The sequence below is a fragment of the Apostichopus japonicus genome, chromosome 8, assembly GCF_037975245.1.
Source record: "Apostichopus japonicus isolate 1M-3 chromosome 8, ASM3797524v1, whole genome shotgun sequence".
Classification (NCBI taxonomy): domain Eukaryota; kingdom Metazoa; phylum Echinodermata; class Holothuroidea; order Aspidochirotida; family Stichopodidae; genus Apostichopus; species Apostichopus japonicus.
In genome coordinates, this window is record NC_092568.1 from 36,024,360 (window position 1) to 36,044,800 (window position 20,441).

The 20,441-nt window shown below is 35.4% G+C and overlaps 2 protein-coding genes across 11 annotated transcripts in view; one reads left to right on the forward strand and one right to left on the reverse strand.

The window, feature by feature from the left end:
* Positions 1–353: 353 nt before the first annotated feature.
* The window catches only part of LOC139971883 (uncharacterized), a 34,330-nt gene continuing 14,242 nt past the window's right edge, over positions 354–20,441 (reverse strand). For 9 of the 10 annotated variants that reach the window (XM_071978688.1, XM_071978687.1, XM_071978695.1 and 6 more), the window contains one exon: positions 354–2,642. In XM_071978688.1, the coding sequence (XP_071834789.1) occupies positions 2,503–2,642 (140 nt within the window). In that variant the 3' untranslated portion in view covers positions 354–2,502. The remainder of the gene's footprint in view (positions 2,643–20,441) is intronic. The other variant, XM_071978690.1, reaches the window with a different exon arrangement.
* LOC139971856 (uncharacterized) lies at positions 10,967–19,949 on the forward strand. The gene is made up of 2 exons (XM_071978630.1): positions 10,967–11,581; positions 12,889–19,949. Exons 1-2 carry the CDS (start codon positions 11,311–11,313, stop codon positions 17,499–17,501), a joined length of 4,884 nt encoding a protein of 1,627 aa, XP_071834731.1. The 5' UTR covers positions 10,967–11,310; the 3' UTR covers positions 17,502–19,949.

Consider the following 20,441-nt stretch of genomic DNA (forward strand, 5'->3'; position numbering starts at 1 on the left):
TTTTCATGTTGACATCATTTGAATTTCAAGACATCTTTTATATGTACTCAAAATTCGAATTATTGTTAATTGTTTGTTTATTTATATAGGCCTTTATGTTTAGATGGGGCAACAAAAAAAGAAGTTTAAGGTATGCTGTACATAGAATGTCTGAAAACAATTTGGAGAGTCCAGACCTCCAGGAATTAGTACTTTTTTTAAATCTTTACGAAACTTTCCTAACGATAGGATTTATGGGGCCAATGCAGCAGACCTGCCACGAACACGTTAATGCACATGCATATTTGGTTGGTTGCAAACTTTCAGGCAAATTTTGAAGAAATAAATACTAAAAAAAGGTGTAACAAAAAATATACAAACACTGATCACTGTATTTATCATCAACATTTAGGAAAACATGCATGCATTCCATTTCTGTCATTTTGCAAGCTTATTATTGATCAAGGACTGTCAAAATAAAAAAAATTGTACATCATAAATTTCAAGATTGAACATATGCAGTACATATACTTATATGCAGCTGTGCAATGTCGTTTGTGTTGGTTGTTAGCGATACTGCTGTCATGGTGGTTGAATAATTATCCTCTTCGACATTGTCGCGTGTTATGTTTGCTACTCGCTGTACGCCTTTTGAGACAGCGTAGAGCATGAAGCAGAAAACAATGCGAAATTTACAGAACCTTTAGAAAAGACATATTTTACATGGAATTTTTTATTCCTGTCGAAAGCAGCGCCATTTGACTTCCTCCCTAGCATGATAAATTTCTGACACCTTCAAATAGTTTCAGTTAGGCTTATTGAATAATTCAAGATCAATATCAATATATTCGAAGCGAATTGCTTAGCAAAGATGGTAATATAAAAGGAGTTGTATCAAAGGTATACGACACATAAAAAGCAAAGTTTGTGCCTTCAAATTCTTATTGAGCAAAGCAAAAGAAAACCAAGAAAAAGATCATACACAACAAATATCATCAGGTTGCTTTAAGTTGGTTTATCTCTTCCAAATAGTTTACAAAGGTTAATTAAAATGAAAGAAGTACAGTGTTACACATGAACACAGGATATTGGTCTTGTTTTAATTAACATTTAATAAAAAAAGGACTACCATCTCAAAATATCAAAATCTTAACTGATATGAACACCAAAACATTTAATAAAAAAAAGCACTACATCTCAAAATATAGACTGATATGAACATTAAAACATTTATAAAAAAAGTACTACATCTCAAAATATCAACTGATATGAACAACAACAAAGAATGGGCAAGACTACACCAATGGTGTTGTCATCTACAGCAAAATATATAATGAAAACCTGCACTCAATTTAATCCCCCTGCCTGTCCCCAAAGCCCCTCCCTGCTCACCTCAATACCCAATATTTAATAGTCTTACTAACACAGTTATAGCAATCAAACTTTCAGCTTTGCATTCATTCAAATGTATGATGTTGACTAAGCTCTGCCCACTAGTTTAATAATATGCATAATCTTACTGACATACAATTTGTTCAATAGTTCCTGTGCACCACATAATACATGCTGTAGGAAAAGGACAATATACATTAGGCAAAAATATAACTATGTCATATGACGATCTTTCAATATGTTATCATCGGACATTAATCACTCATTAATATGAATGACATATATATGCAAAAATGACAGGGGATAAAGGTAATGGTCCAATTGAAATATTTGTACCACAATGAGAGACATATGTCTATATAAAAAATATCAATTTTAAATTTTGGCACAAAACAACTTCATTTGCACCATCTTCCATAGTTTACTAATACCTCAGTTTATTAGTAATGCTATAGATTGAGAAATAATAAGCAGTTCTCCCCAATCCCTTCACCTTTAATTCATTACTTTATTCAGTCCTGAGAGACCTGCAATAGGTTATCGATATGCCACCATCTGCATCTCCACTCTTCCAACATGAAGAGTCTCTTCCAATATCATCTGTATCAGTTTGTACAATAATGGGTCAAATATCTTTTCCAACAGATACATTGTCCTGATTCCCAATAAATTAATTGGGGGATTTTTTTTGGTTAGGACGGGATGAGCTATGAGTTTATATTGGACGGGGTAGATCTAATATGTGTGAGGTGAACTTAGTTTCCATAGAGTAAATTTATCTTTGATGAAGAAAATTTCTTTTTGAAGAGTACAGTAAGTTTTGATGTGATTTAGTAAATTTATATTTGATGGAGTAAATTTATTTTTGATATCCAAGTAATTCTTTTTATGAAGAAATTTTCTTTTCTATGGAGAAAATTTCTGTAATGTGTAATGTAATGTAATTTACTTTTTGTTCTTGTTTTTGTGGTAATGGCCGTCCATAGCCACTCTCATCCAGCTCAAATAAATGACTTTGTAACTGTTCCAAGTAGTTATTTTTGCCCATATATGGTGGCTAAGTCATATGGATGATTTTCAGCTACACATGCCTACAATGCCTCATGCTTCTTTAAACCAGTCAAACAGCTTTCATGGAGCAAAATAAATTTCCATCTTTTTGGGAATGGCTTCCACCAGGGAGCTGCTTCCATTATTGAGCTCCAAGCAACAGATGACCAGCTCAATGTATTCAGTTGGAAGGTCTTTATTGCTGTTCAGTTCATTGTGTCCTGTACATAGATGGAGGATCAAAAGAAACAAAAGCAATGTATTTACACAACAAGTTTGGTATAGTAGATATAGTTATTACCTAAATTAATGCTCCTGAAACAGCAATCAAGTTTTATGATGAATGAATTAGCAGTTCAGAACAGTTTTTATCAAAATAGAAATAAAAATTATCATTGGGAGAGAAGGCTATTGGTTTGAACCCCAATTGTCATTGCGTCTTCACATTTCAGTAAAGAAATAATCCAGATATGGAGCATATTGTTTGATATTAAGTCATGTACAGGTACTTAAAAGTTAGGAATTTAAGCCAAGTCAGTATTAAGTGATATACTCCTATCAAAAGCAGATCTTACCTTTTTGTCTGGTAAGACTATTTACTGGGACACTATAGTGGCCATAGTAGCTATAGTGGCCAGCATGTGTGTTATGCAGATCTTACTTTTTGTCTGGAAAGACTATTTACTGGGACACTATAGTGGCCATAGTGGCTATAGTGGCCAGCATGTGCTTGCAAAAAAGCAAAAAGCAAAAAGAGGGACACTGTAATGGTTAACATTGAAAATTGGGGTGTCTACAAAGACCTAAGACCTGCAAAAAAGGTGACATCCCTATGTTCCGACGTCTCTATGTTCCGAAGTCTCTATGTTCAGAGGAATACGTTCCGATAATTTTTTTGGACTAATTTTTTTTACCAACATTTTTTCGTACCCAATTTTTTTGGGGGACTTAATTTTTTGGGACTCAATTTTTTTGGGGTACTCATGTTTTTTGGGACCAACATTTTTTCTGACGTGACTTGTTAGGACCCACCAATTTTGTTTTCACAAAAAAAAAGGGCCCAAAGTTTGTTATGACCCAAATAGTGCTTGTCCGAAAAAAAATTTGGTCATGAAAAATTTTAGAGTGAAAAAAAATGTTGGGTCATAAAAATATTTTGGTCCAAGAACATTTTGGTCCGAAAAAACTTGGTCCGAAAACATGTTGGTCAAGAATTTTGGTCAAAAAAAATTGTCGGAACATAGAGATGTTTCAACATAGAGACGTCAGAACATAGAGATGTAACCCCTGCAAAGCTAAGACCCTATCATCTGCAAAACTAGGACCCTTTTACAAACTAAGACCCCACCTACTGCAATGGCTAGGACTATATTGCTACAAGTCCTCCTCATCTCAAAGTTCAACGAACGTGTCATAATGATCAGCCCAATGCAAGCTGTGTGAGAGTTTGACCAATACAGTTATTAACCCTGAAATTAATCTTTTCAAAGTGGTCTATGTATGGGGATGGCGAGACACTTTACCTCACAATAAATTAAGCTGTTTTGTCAATGGCTAGGCTAAAATTTAAATAAGATTTAAGATAAACAGGTCAGTACAATTTGGTATAGATTTCAGAAGTGATGACAATAATGACACAATGTCCTTGTGATGATACATAATGGGATCATAGGGTTCACTGAGGGGAAGCAATGGAAACTAATAACTCTCAGATAATTCTTACATGAAATGAAGGGAGACTTGATCACAAGCTTGTGTGGCAATAAATAACTAAGTGGTATTAGAGGTTGGAATATTTAACAGTGAAATACTGATGGTGTAAATTGTAAAATACATCCCTGAAATGCAGGCTATGGAAGGTCTTTGTTATGGGAATTAAGTAACAAAGAGACAATATGCAACACATGCAAAGACTGGACCATACAACGAAAGGTAGTTTGCATGTCGATTGAACTGACAGTTTTCCAATCTTGAAACTCAAAGTTTTTTCGTTCTTGATTGAACCATATTTGAAGTCAGATAGCAGTGCATAGTGTGTGAATGGGGAGGGGAGAGTGGGAGGAGGAGGGGCGTTTTCCTTGATTTAATGGTTATTAATTACATACCATGTATGTATTAAGTAAAGCTATTATCGTTCATTTGAGCTGGGCAATGATTACAAATGATTTATTACAAAAACTAATAAGGATTTTCAGTAATGAAAACCACGTTCACCACTGTGCTGCATGGTGGGCATGTGCACGTATAGAACCCACTTTGATTTGAGGAGAGGGGGGGGGGTTTAAAGATTTGCCCGAAAATTTAACCAATAGAAAGAGCAAACTGGTGACGTTGCAAATTTGTATGCAATCGGACCTCTGCTGCATGATATAACCATTGACTTTAATGAAAATATAGAGAGATCAGTTACTCACCAACAGCAGCCTACTGTATATATAGTGTGCTGTTCTAGCTATTCTGCGGGATGCCCTTCTAACCCAACAAGTGGGATGGTTCTCCCACCACACCTGCCTGATCAGATTTGGTATGATAAAGCTTTCTGCTCTGCCAAAGCAAAACTGTTCATTACACTTTTCAAAGAATATCGATACAGGGGTGATGTTTTGTTTATTTTTAAAATGTCCTCCTTTGTGACATTACAAATATATTATGATGTGGTTAAATGCAACAAATTCTTAAAAATTAAACCCTATTAGAAAGATCTGCTGTATGAGCACCATGCCGTAGCTACAAGTTTCATACAATCTAGCTGCTGTCATTGTGAACTGTAGTCTGACTGAAAAGTAGCCTGCACTGCTGAAAGCTTTTCTTCTTGTTATGTGTAAACCAAATTCAGTAGCATGTGTCCTTGCTGTGAGCTTACACTCTAAACTGTAGATTGTGTATACATTTTGAAAAAGGATAGAATTTGTTCAGTATGACAGATACAAGCAGGTAATTTTCAGTGTTAGTTAGTTTAGTGTAGGCATGCTAACTTTAAGTGCAAAAGAGCAGGTATTTCAATTTGACACAATTTCTTTTAGCATTTATTTTGTAACATGCCTAGGAATTGACTCTTGTGCAATTTGCTTGAACCAATTTAAAGTTTTCATAAAGTATGTACTTTGAATCCAACATATAGTGACAAATAAAGTAACTGATAGGGACCGCTCATATTTTCCCTCCAATTTATATGAATTATGCCTGACACACCTACAGAATGTACATACCACATTGAATACTGCACCAGTTCTTGGATACAAGAAGGAGGGGGGGGGGGTGGTTGTATTTACTTGACTTTCACACTTTTTCCAAGTCAACATACAATACCAACAAAATTGCAATTGAGTCTAAGCTCTATGATCATATTTGGAATAGCGCTACTGTATATCAAGCATTGTATTTATTTATTATTATATAAGTTGAATGACTGGAGTCTGCAAGACAGGACACTGACAAAATATATCCTAGAGACTAGTGTGAAACAAATTTGACCAATGAACCTAACTGTTTCAAACAAAACTTATCCCAAATCAAAGTTGGTATAAATGAAAACCGCGAGATAATACTTCAATTCTAATTTTGTGCCTGTTCAACACTTTTGAGGTAAACAGTACTGCAAGACCATTCAAAACTTTTTCAGCAAAGGAGCAACCTTTCCTCTGCTATTAGTATTATATTTCCATGTGTACTGTGAATCTGTGACTGTGAAACAAGCCAGAAGCCTCCAAAATGTTAGCAGCTTTCAGTTCATTGAACAATAAACAAGAGACAGACAGAACAGTGGGCACACTGTCCTTTTTGTTACACCTATGACCTTGATGAGGGCTCTTATCAGGGAGTTGTTAATGGAACAACTCACTGGTATTATCAAGCTGTGCAATGTATACCTGAGAGATATCAATGGCATCTCACTGCATGTATACTCCACTGTTGAATCAGGGAGTTGTTGTTCCATAACAACTCCCTGGTTGAATGTACATGCGCTACATTTGTACACAGGTATTGTATGTACAGTACAGCTACCTGCAGTGTAGGGATGAACTATATACTGTATAAACAGTTTCAAGTCTGGGCTACTTTTATATACACAAACAATAGGCTCAATAGCAATTGTTACCTTGTTGCTAGCATAGTGGTCAAGAACAGAACACAATGTACAGAAAAAATATAATTACTAGACAAAAAGTAATTTGAATGGGAATATTAAAAAAACCCAATGAAGTATGATTTACCTAAGTTTAATACATTTGTCTATTTGGTTCCTGGGAAACGCATTCCCAAAAGTGTGATAGAATTATTGGAACACGACATCTACATGCTACCAAATAGCCGTTACAGGCCATGAGACCGAAGGGCAGCAAGACTGAAGGTCTACATGATTATCACATACCAGGACTACAACATGAAATCGGTACCCAACACACTATACTATATACTGTACTGTATGTACTGTACTGTATATACTCAGAATAGGCCTTATGTACTGTCTGCTAGTTTTTTCTGTGAAATATGAAGTGAATATTGGAAAATTTTAATTCAAAGACTTGCTTTCAATACAAAACACATGTATATTTTAGCCCAGACATAGACATTAACTTGAGTTGTCACTTGAAATTATCACATACCCAGGACTACAACATGAAATCGGTACCGAACACACTATACTATATACTGTATATACTGTACTGTATGTACTGTACTGTATATACTAAGAATAGGCCTAATGTAAGGTCAGCTAGTTTTTTTCTGTGAAATATGAAGTGAAAATTGGAAAATTTGAATTCAAAGACTTGCTTTCAATACAAAACACATGTATATTTAAGCTCAGACAAAGACATTAACTTGAGTTGTCACTTGAAATTATCACATACCATGACTTCAAAATGAAATCAGTACCCAACACACTATACTATATACTGTATATACTGTACTGTATGTACTGTACTGTACTGTATATACTAAGAATAGGCCTTATGTAAGGTCTGCTAGTTTTTTTCTGTGAAATATGAAGTGAAAATTTGAAAATTTTAATTCAAAGACTTGCTTTCAATACAAAAGACATGTATATTTAAGCCCAGACATAGACATTAACTTGAGTTGTCACTTGAAATTAACACATACCATGACTTCAAAATGAAATCAGTACCCAACACACTATACTATATACTGTATATACTGTACTGTATGTACTGTACTGTATATACTAAGAATAGGCCTTATGTAAGGTGTGCTATTTTTTCGTGTGAAATATGAAATAAAATATTGGAAAATTTTAATTCAAAGACTTGCTTTCAATACAAAACACATGTATATTTAAGCCCAGACATAAACATTAACTTGAGTTGTCACTTCAAATTAACACATACCATGACTTCAAAATGAAATCAGTACCCAACACACTATACTATATACTGTATATACTGTACTGTATGTACTGTACTGTATATACTAAGAATAGGCCTAATGTAAGGTCTGCTAGTTTTTTTCTGTGAAATATGAAGTGAAAATTTGAAAATTTTAATTCAAAGAATTGCTTTCAATACAAAAGACATGTATATTTAAGCCCAGACAAAGACATTAACTTGAGTTGTCACTTGAAATTATCACATACCATGACTTCAAAATGAAATCAGTACCCAACACACTATACTATATACTGTATATACTGTACTGTATGTACTGTACTGTATATACTAAGAATAGGCCTTATGTAAGGTGTGCTATTTTTTCGTGTGAAATATGAAATAAAATATTTGAAAATTTGAATTCAAAGACTTGCTTTCAATACAAAACACATGTATATTTAAGCTCAGACAAAGACATTAACTTGAGTTGTCACTTGAAATTAACACATACCATGACTTCAAAATGAAATCAGTACCCAACACACTATACTATATACTGTATATACTGTACTGTATGTACTGTACTGTACTGTATATACTAAGAATAGGCCTTATGTAAGGTCTGCTAGTTTTTTTCTGTGAAATATGAAGTGAAAATTTGAAAATTTTAATTCAAAGACTTGCTTTCAATACAAAAGACATGTATATTTAAGCCCAGACATAGACATTAACTTGAGTTGTCACTTGAAATTAACACATACCATGACTTCAAAATGAAATCAGTACCCAACACACTATACTATATACTGTATATACTGTACTGTATGTACTGTACTGCATATACTAAGAATAGGCCTTATGTAAGGTGTGCTATTTTTTCGTGTGAAATATGAAATAAAATATTGGAAAATTTTAATTCAAAGACTTGCTTTCAATACAAAACACATGTATATTTAAGCCCAGACATAAACATTAACTTGAGTTGTCACTTCAAATTAACACATATCATGACTTCAAAATGAAATCAGTACCCAACACACTATACTATATACTGTATATACTGTACTGTATGTACTGTACTGTATATACTAAGAATAGGCCTAATGTAAGCTCTGCTAGTTTTTTTCTGTGAAATATGAAGTGAAAATTTGAAAATTTGAATTCAAAGACTTGCTTTCAATACAAAACACATGTATATTTAAGCTCAGACAAAGACATTAACTTGAGTTGTCACTTGAAATTATCACATACCATGACTTCAAAATGAAATCAGTACCCAACACACTATACTATATACTGTATATACTGTACTGTATGTACTGTACTGTATATACTAAGAATAGGCCTAATGTAAGGTCTGCTAGTTTTTTCTGTGAAATATGAAGTGAAAATTTGAAAATTTTAATTCAAAGACTTGCTTTCAATACAAAACACATGTATATTTAAGCTCAGACAAAGACATTAACTTGAGTTGTCACTTGAAATTAACACATACCATGACTTCAAAATGAAATCAGTACCCAACACACTATACTATATACTGTATATACTGTACTGTATGTACTGTACTGTATATACTAAGAATAGGCCTAATGTAAGGTCAGCTAGTTTTTTTCTGTGAAATATGAAGTGAAAATTGGAAAATTTGAATTCAAAGACTTGCTTTCAATACAAAACACATGTATATTTAAGCTCAGACAAAGACATTAACTTGAGTTGTCACTTGAAATTAACACATACCATGACTTCAAAATGAAATCAGTACGCAACACACTATACTATATACTGTATATACTGTACTGTATGTACTGTACTGTATATATTAAGAATAGGCCTAATGTAAGGTCTGCTAGTTTTTTTCTGTGAAATATGAAGTGAAAATTTGAAAATTTTAATTCAAAGACTTGCTTTCAATACAAAAGACATGTATATTTAAGCCCAGACAAAGACATTAACTTGAGTTGTCACTTGAAATTATCACATACCATGACTTCAAAATGAAATCAGTACCCAACACACTATACTATATACTGTATATACTGTACTGTATGTACTGTACTGTATATACTAAGAATAGGCCTTATGTAAGGTGTGCTATTTTTTCGTGTGAAATATGAAATAAAATATTGGAAAATTTGAATTCAAAGACTTGCTTTCAATACAAAACACATGTATATTTAAGCTCAGACAAAGACATTAACTTGAGTTGTCACTTCAAATTAACACATACCATGACTTCAAAATGAAATCAGTACCCAACACACTATACTATATACTGTATATACTGTACTGTATGTACTGTACTGTATATACTAAGAATAGGCCTTATGTAAGGTGTGCTATTTTTTCGTGTGAAATATGAAATAAAATATTGGAAAATTTGAATTCAAAGACTTGCTTTCAATACAAAACACATGTATATTTAAGCCCAGACATGAACATTAACTTGAGTTGTCACTTCAAATTAACACATACCATGACTTCAAAATGAAATCAGTACCCAACACACTATACTATATACTGTATATACTGTACTGTATGTACTGTACTGTATATACTAAGAATAGGCCTAATGTAAGGTCAGCTAGTTTTTTTCTGTGAAATATGAAGTGAAAATTTGAAAATTTTAATTCAAAGACTTGCTTTCAATACAAAACACATGTATATTTAAGCTCAGACAAAGACATTAACTTGAGTTGTCACTTGAAATTAACACATACCATGACTTCAAAATGAAATCAGTACCCAACACACTATACTATATACTGTATATACTGTACTGTATGTACTGTACTGTATATACTAAGAATAGGCCTAATGTAAGGTCAGCTAGTTTTTTTCTGTGAAATATGAAGTGAAAATTGGAAAATTTGAATTCAAAGACTTGCTTTCAATACAAAACACATGTATATTTAAGCTCAGACAAAGACATTAACTTGAGTTGTCACTTGAAATTAACACATACCATGACTTCAAAATGAAATCAGTACCCAACACACTATACTATATACTGTATATACTGTACTGTATGTACTGTACTGTATATACTAAGAATAGGCCTTATGTAAGGTCTGCTAGTTTTTTTCTGTGAAATATGAAGTGAAAATTTGAAAATTTTAATTCAAAGAATTGCTTTCAATACAAAAGACATGTATATTTAAGCCCAGACAAAGACATTAACTTGAGTTGTCACTTGAAATTATCACATACCATGTAGTCAGTGGGCCGACCCCTAAAATCTTACACTTTCGTTGCACCCCTAGAGTCACTAAGGTTTGACAGTCAGAATGCGTTCATATTTTACTCCTTTTGTCATTTCAACTTGTTGTCCAGAGTGAAACGAGTTACTTTTCGAGAAAACAAGCGTTAAATAGGTACTAATTTATACCTGTGTACGTTCCGATACTGTGAAAGTCACCTACCTCGCGTAGCAATATTGACGTTTTAAGCCAATGGTTAAAGGCAGTTTGTGTCTCGTGATCATGTCACCTGACGCTAGAAAGGCTTTGTTGTGGTTTTCAACTTATATCGATCGGCGTCATACCGTTTACCGATACGAACGATGGATGAATGTGTTTGCCATTCTCGAGCAAATAGTACTGAAAAATTGACAAAATTTTCCGAAAAAAGCTGGAACACCTTTAGAACCTGCGCGAAGCAGTGGAGAGATATCGGCCATACTAGATTCAGCCTTATTGCCCTTCAATCGGAGAGTATTTGGACAGGGAATCGAGAGTACGATTCGTTTCGTTATCACAGAGGTTGCTACCAGGACTTCACCAATAAAACGAACATCAGTAAAGCAAGGAAATCTCATGATACTACTTCGGAAGGTGATTTTTATTAATATGATTCCTAAATTCCATCCCCGTACACATATCCAATCAATTTTTAAATCATAATTTTTCCCGTGAGAATCTTTTGACTTACTCTTTTCGAGGCCTGTAGTGATAGGCTTAGGCTCGTATTCGTAACGTGCATATCTATAGACCTAGTGATATTTAACGTAACGAGTGCCTCGAGCATTTGTAAGCCTAACGTTGGGGCATACCGTATACGCCTGGCCTGTCGTTACTAATTTAGCTCATATTTTGAATCCGAACATCAGCTTTTTAGTGCAAGATAGCTTCCTTTTTTTTTAACTTTACATTTTGTTCTTCCTGACTGTGTAGGCCTACCGCTTCTTGTGTTTATAAACATTTTCATTACAATGAAATTCAAGAGAGATGGGGTTGGGTGGACCATTGAGGTGTAGGATAATGATGTGCGTAGGCTATGTACTATCCTGTGTTGTCTTGTATCCCCATCTAGCCATTGGTTATCCAAAACTTATCTTTGCCTATGAGCTGCACCAGACCCTGGATTATGCACATGTCCTCTCTCTCACTCGATCCTTACAATATGACACAGTGCTACTATGATTATATTTTTTGCTAGTCAACAACAATACAGTATGTGTAGTTAAGTCAGCTCTCCCAGATGTGTAGCCGATATCCTCATAACCAAGGCTTCAGTTATTCAATTTCTATATATTCTATGATTATGGTTAGCATTCTGGCCCAGGTATATCTTGTTGTCCTTAGCGGAGGCTACAACGGCGGCTTCAATGAAACTATATCTATGATATTTGAATTTAGGCCTATTCTTTGTCCATTATATCATATATTTTATCAGCGACAGCAGTTTCTTTACCATATTTGGCAGGCATACATGCAAATATTAGTGTTGAAATTATTTACTTTCATTCATCCTTTTTTTTAATTGGTCATTCTGATTATAAATTTTAACCACCATCTGTCATATGGGTAAAAGTTTTCCTTGATATTATTTGTTGAGTGCAATGATGATAACATCTCCTATAACTATACTTTTGTGACTGCTAGTAGGTTCGGTGGGTGGGTGGTAATTCATGTTTGTGTTAGATGGATGAAGAAGAGAAATTCCATGTTGATGCTCTGGTAGTCTAAACAGTAAACACATAGATATACTGTAGTATTATAGTACTTGAAAACTTGCACTATTTTTAACATAGCCTCTGCATAACCATGGTTTTCTAAAGGAAAGGCATTATTTAATTCTGTAACTATATATGTATAGTTGAGCGTTCCTAAGTATTTGTTCCTATTTTGGTATTTTTCAGAAGAAACAACTGATGCTCCACCGCCTACCAAGAGGCAACGACGTTCATTCTCCCAACCCAGCCAAGCATCTGCGACCAGAATACTACCACGTGAATGTATTTTTCATCTGGTATCAACGTCAAAACTATGTGGCAAAAGCGGTCACAAATTTATCAGAGACAGGAAAACTGGCAGCAGAAAACAAGAAAAACTTGTCCAATGCTTAACTTTGGATGCAGAAAGACGATTGAAGTCAGCAGCTCTGCAGAGCAATGATGAAAAGTTATTGTTCCAAATAAGAGATAAAGATTTGATTGCTGTTGAAGTTTGCTACCACAGAAACTGTTATTCTTCATATGTTAGAACACATGGAAATGTTGATAGAACTAACCAGCAATCAGCAGAAAATCAAGAAACTGATGCTGAAGCTTTTGAGGATCTTGCTCTTTATGTGGAAGGAACAGTCATAGTGAAGGGGGAAGTTTTGAAAATTTCAAAACTTATGGAACAATACATGGGCTTTGTTCATGCTAAAGGTGGAAGCAATGCACAATTCAGGACAGAAAAACTGAAAAAAAAACTGCTTGCAAGGTTTGGGCCTAAAATCACATTCTGGCGCCCCAAAAAAAGAAACAGATGTGAGTTGATTTACTCAGACTTTCTTCCAAAGGGAGCTCTGCTTGAAAAAAATGTGGATTCAAGTTCAATGAGCGAAGGTTCAGATTGTACTGGAATGAATACAACAAATCCAGGTCAAAGTATACAAGTACAGGAGACAAGAGATCTCTACCACGCTGCTCAAATTTTACGGAGGAGTATGATGGATATTGGTGATGGACTGCAGTGGCCACCAACAAGCAACCAGTTGAATAGCTCTGATGTAGATAAAATCATTCCTTTGCAACTCCATAACTTTCTTGCTTTATTGATTTCACCAGACTGTGAAGAGTTGATGTTTGAAGATAAGGAGAAGGTCAGGCTGCCTAAGGACATGATGGTTCGGGTAGAATCTATCTCTCAAGACATACTCTTTGCCCACTATCGAGGAAGAGTTGCCACTCCCAAACATGTTGCACTTGGAGTCAGCATTCGACATCTGAGCAAAAACGTCCAAATTTTGGGAATGATGAACAGGTTTGGGCATTCTGTTTCACTAAGCTACTTGCAGGAGCTTGATACTGCCATTGCGAATGAAGTAGTGAAGAAAAACAGTGTTCTGCCAGAAAACATTATGCCTTCTCAATATACCACTTTAGTTTTTGACAATATAGACCTGATGGAGGAAACACTGTCTGGAAAGGGCACCACTCATAACACCAATGGAATTGTTATTCAGAGGAATGCAGTAAGAGAGATAGAGGCCCATACCACCCCAGAAGTTAAACGAACAAGAGAACGTTCTTTTGCAAGCCCTATCCAGCCACTTCCACAGTACTTCCAAACTAAAAGGGAAGGACCAGGGGAATTTCAGTTGGATTCCTCATTGTTGACTGAAGACAAGTCGCCAGGTAGCGGTGCCCTTTCGTTAGATTTTGCTTGGCTGCTTCTTCGTTCCTACTCCTTAAACGATGCAACAATGCAAGAGTTGCATGAAGTGTCTACTGCTACAACAACAGATTATTCATTAGACATGCCCTCGACAAGTCAAGAAATGTCTGTGACCGGGCCAGCAGCAACAAGGCAGACTGCACAACAGACAGTACCTGGTTGGTCTGCCTTTAATTCAATGCAGACAGAAGATGTTCCCAAAATCAGCAGAATTGGTTACTTGCCAGTAATTCCAGCTAGTCCCACTGAGATGTCAACTGTATACTCCTTGCTTGTAAAATCGTTGGAAATTTGCTCAAAGCTAGATCAAGAAGAGGTAGTTGTTGTGCTCGATGAGGCAATATACTGTAAAGCACAGCAGGTTCTTTGGAAAGAGAAGGAGAAATTTAGCAAGATTGTCTTACGACTGGGAGCTTTCCACACAACCTGTGTTATGCTGGCAGTGATAGGGAAAAGATTCAGGGATGCAGGCTTGGAAGACATACTGATTGAATCGGGCATTCTTGCTTCTGGCTCGATGAATGGTGTGATGAATGGAAAGCACTACAACAGAGCAACCCGAATCTTCAAGATCGTTTACGAAGCTCTTCATCGTTTACGCTGGCAGTCATTTTTGGAGACACAGGACATGGTCGCACATGCAGAAATTAAGGACAAAGTTGTCGGTCAACTTAAACTCATCGGAAGTGATGCTAAAAAGCTTCAAAGGTACCTGACAAATGAAGACTTTCAGAAACTTCAGGACATGTACACTGAATTCTGCCTGGGTCATCAATCTGAGATGTTTTCTTTCTGGTCATCTTTCCTGGACATGATGCAAGATGTGCTGAATTTTATCAGAGCAACAAGAACAGGCAATTTTAAGTTACACCTTGCTGCAATTCGATCTATGTTGCCTTGGATGTGTGCATATGACAGGCACAATTATATGAGGTATTGCTCAGTTTACTGGTTAGAGATGATGGTTTTACCAAACACCTATCCCAGTGTTAGCCAGCAGCTACATTCAGGCGAGTTCGTTGTTCAACGCTCGAGAAACAACAAGTTTGGACAGGTGGCCTGTGACATGGCCATTGAGCAGACCTTCAATAAAGATACCAAGTCTCCAGGTGGAATTATTGGGTTTAGTCTTAAGAGTGGTGCTGTGGCAAAGTGGATACTGTCATCCCCAGAGAGAGCTGCAACTGTGGCCAAATGCAGAGAACTGGCAGGACTAAATGACAGCTCTGTCTGGCATCATAAGGACCAAAGTCGACTTCAGAGGGATGAGGAAGATGTCTTAAGAGTGATGGATACCGTTGAAGGTTTTGCAAATCCGTTCACTGAAGATTGCGACCAGCTAATGCATCTCACAGCAGGATATGTCCCTCCTCCTGAAGTTCATTCTGATTTGTTGAGTGCAAAAGCCATTGGTGAGGAAAGGTTTTTAAAATTTGTGAATGATAGGCTCTTGACAAACAACACAGACTTTTATTCCACACTGAAGCTTTCGAAATTGAAAACTTTCAACAGCATAAAGAAAGTGGTAAAAGTCTCTCCCACAGTTAATGTTCAGGAAGATCGAAATCTCTTCAGCTCGATATTGGTGATCAATAACAATCTCCAACGGAAAGTCGATCTTCAGGATATGTTCACCTACACTCTTGGAACCTATCCATATTCCCTCGCCACACCTGGAGGATGTTTGGTCAAGACTTGCAAGTCAAAACTTCTCCAACTCCTAGAAAAGGACCATGCACCAATGGAAGTCAAAAGGGTAGCTGAACAGAATCCTGCTTGGATATTTGATGCAATGGCTGTGTTACAGCAACTTGTTAATTGTGATGCTTCTACATTTGGTGAATTTGCAGAGAAAGTCCTAAGCATGCTTTTAACAGTCACAAGATCTTCAAGATGCAAAAGGGTGGATTTTGTTCCAGATAGATATCTACCATTGAGCATCAAAACTGCTGAGCGACAAAGTAGGGCTTCTTCAGGAGACATGCGAGTTAAAGTCATGTCAGCCGCACAGAAAAAACCAATGCAGTGGAAGAAATATCTTGCAAATGGCCAAAACAAGAGTGAACTTATCCAATTTCTGTTTGATGAATGGAGGAAACCACACTTTGCAAGAAAGCTACAAGGTATAAAATTGGTTGTTGCTCATGGAGAAAAGTGTCACTCTTTAACAAGTGATGGGACTCAAATATCATCGGTGGAGATTCCAGAATTGTTCTGTAACCATGAAGAAGCAGACACACGGATGTTTTTACATGCTGAACACGCTGCAAAAGACCATCCAGCTGTTGTTATAAGAAGTCCAGATACAGATGTTGCAGTCTTGGGTGTGACTCATTATCAGTCTATCCAATCTTGTTTGTACTTTGACACTGGCACTAAGAACAAGAGAAGAATTATTGACATTGGAAGCATATCAACATCGTTAGGCATAGATAAGGCAAGAGGCTTGCTTGGATTGCATGCATTTACCGGCTGTGACTCTGTTAGTTCATTTTACGGTAAAGGGAAAGCAAAGAGCCTATCCAGTTTCCTAAATGATGATGGTGCTGTTAGTGCCATGAATCAGCTTGGATCCCATGCAGTAGTAACTGAATCTCTGCTCATTGAGTGTGAAACTTTTGTTTGTAAGCTGTACGGTTCTGAAACAACAACATCAGTGAATCAGCTTAGACATGAGAATTTTACAAGAACTCAAGTGAAAAGCTCGCGCCTACCACCAAACAAGGATTCTTTGTCTTTACACATCAAGAGGGCAAATTATCAGGCATATATCTGGAGAAATGCTCTAAAAGCATTCCCTGAACTCCCTACCCCTATTGGACAGGGCTGGAAAATGGACGGGACTGGAATTGTAATTGCTTGGATGACATTACCTCCAGCTCCAAAGGCAATAATGGAACTTTTAAGCTGTCGTTGCAAAAAGAACTGCTCTACAAATGTTTGCCAATGCAAAAAAAATTCACTCAACTGCACAGAAGCTTGCACATGCAAGACATGTACCAATAGGGGAGATGCTGCTTCTGCTGGTTACAACGATGATGCTAATGATTATGGAGACAGTGATGAAGAAGAGATCTTAGAATAGAATTTCAACTTAATGGTAGTCTGCACTGGCCCCAAATTATAGCATGCTTAAATCGCTAGCAGTTTTGAAAAAATGACTTTCCTTGAGGTTTTTACTTTCCAACATGTTTTCAAACATTCTTATTCTAAATTCATATTTATATATCTGGCATATTTGGGGCCAGTGCAGCATTCCTTTAAAAGAATAGTCCAGGTCAAAATCTCATTTTGATATGTTAAAGAGGAACATAATCTAATCATTCTAGTTGACATTTAACTCCTATGTACCTTTTTTGAGATATTGACAGTTGAAGTTGCCACCTTTCGTACCATGATTAAACTTGGAACAAACAGGTGAGCTGTCATAGTTACACACTTAGTTACAAATAATGTTTTGTTTTTCTTTATTTTTCAGTCTATTGATTTCACCTTGGATTTGGTTACTAGTTTGTCTAAAGGGGATTTGAAGTTTATAAATTACCAATACCAATGGTACATTTATTTTATGGATCCATCCAATTGTGGAAAATTAAAAAATTAAAGGTACATTTTAAAGGAAAACAATTGTACAATAGGGTGTCTTGCTGATGTGCAAACATGTTGTCACTTATGGTGTTTCCTTATATGATAATAAGTTGTTCTGCTGATAAATCATGTTTTTGAAAGATAGATTTCAAACTTAAGTATAATTTATCAATGCAATTTAACCATTTTTTTTGTAATAGCAGGATCAAAGTTTGTCAAGTTCCAAGCAATGGCACACTTGTTGTGACTGATTTAATTACCAAATCAACCTGTTTTTCTCCTCATTTTTGAAATATGCCCTGGATGCTGCTACAAACACATGCCTCAATTTGTATGTTATATATGTGTTCTTTTTGTATGTACACCTTGACGTTTTCCAGAATGTGTATGGGGGGGGGGGTGGCAGGGGTAGAAACAACAAATTGAAGTGATGAAATACAGATCCAAAACGTTAATCATCATTAAATTGTTACCCAAGTTTCAATGCCTTTTTAAAAGTTGTATGTGGATGAATGGATGATAGGCTACTGTTGACCAAATTTTTATTTTTGATATCATAAAATCATTATATTTGACAATTCCAAGGGGGTTAACTTGTACAATAGGGTGTCTTGCTGATGTGCAAACATGTCACTTATGGTGTTTCCTTATATGATAATAAGTTGTTCTGCTGATAAATCATGTTTTGAAAGATAGATTTTAAACTTAAGTATAATTTATCAATGCATTTTACCCCTTTTTTGTAATAGCAGGATCAAGGTATGTCACATTCCTCAAGTTGAGACAACTTATGGGTAAAATTGATGATTTTTTATTTCAAGCAATGGCTCAAGATGTCCAATAACACTTGTCATGACTGATTTAATTACCAAATGAACCTGTTTTTCTCCTCATGTTTGAAATATGCCCTTGATGCTGCTACAAACACATGCTTCAATTTGTTATAAATGTGTTCTTTTTGTATATGCACCTTGACGTTTTCCAGAAAGTGTATGTGTTTTTTTTGGGGGGGGGGGTGGCAGGGGTAGAAACAAATTAGAGTGATGAAATACAGATCCAAAATGTTAATCGTCATTAAATTGTGACCCAAGTTTCAATGCCTTTTTTAAAATTTGTATGTGGATGATAGGCTACTGTTGACGAATTTTTTGTATCTCATAAAATCAATATATTTAACAATTCCCAGGGGGTTCTGACCGGCTGACCCCCTTTGGATCTTCTGTTGCATGATGCATTTATATTTAAAAAGGAATGAGCTCAATAAGTGAACTATTGAGCCAATGTATTTAATTACTTAACATCACTCAGTATTCCCCTCACAGATTAAGTTAAACTTACAAGAAACTACATGAAAAACATTTTTGTACATAACATAGCACAAGTCCTTTTGGTGGCATCTGTTAATATGCAACACAGCTCATTTCTTAACAATTTTCCTTCTTTGCAAAACTATTTTGTTATATTTCATATCATGTAATATATTTCATTTCAGGTCAAGGCGGTGGATGAATGGTTTGTTTTTCCAAAAAAATAACTGCACTTGTATTCAAAATATCAACAAATATTAATGTATTTCCAACAGTTAAGTATCCCTTGAGGTCATGACTTTGACCTTTGACCTTCGACCTTTTCACTTTATGTCCATGTTTTGGTCATTTGTATATTTCATTCGTATATTTCATTGTCTGCAGTTATCATTGACATTGCCTGAATTTTTATTTTTCAGCAAAAAATAAATAGCAGAACTACTATATGGCGTTACAGTGTGTGAATTTTCCCCCTCAAAATCCTTCGATTTCTCAAAGAGTAACTCGCTTTTCACTGGACAACAAGTGAAAATATATTGTTCAGGTGTTCCTCAACCATACCCAACCATCAAACCTTAGTGACTAAAGAATGCAACGGATGTCAATTTTTAAGCATATATTTGGGGTTCGGCCCACTGACTAATGACTTCAAAATGAAATCAGTACCCAACACACTATACTATATACTGTATATACTGTACTGTATGTACTGTACTGTATATACTAAGAATAGGCCTTATGTAAGGTGTGCTATTTTTTCGTGTGAAATATGAAATAAAATATTGGAAAATTTGAATTCAAAGACTTGCTTTCAATACAAAACACATGTATATTTAAGCTCAGACAAAGACATTAACTTGAGTTGTCACTTCAAATTAACACATACCATGACTTCAAAATGAAATCAGTACCCAACACACTATACTATATACTGTATATACTGTACTGTATGTACTGTACTGTATATACTAAGAATAGGCCTTATGTAAGGTGTGCTATTTTTTCGTGTGAAATATGAAATAAAATATTGGAAAATTTTAATTCAAAGATTTGCTTTCAATACAAAACACATGTATATTTAAGCCCAGACAAAGACATTAACTTGAGTTGTCACTTCAAATTAACACATA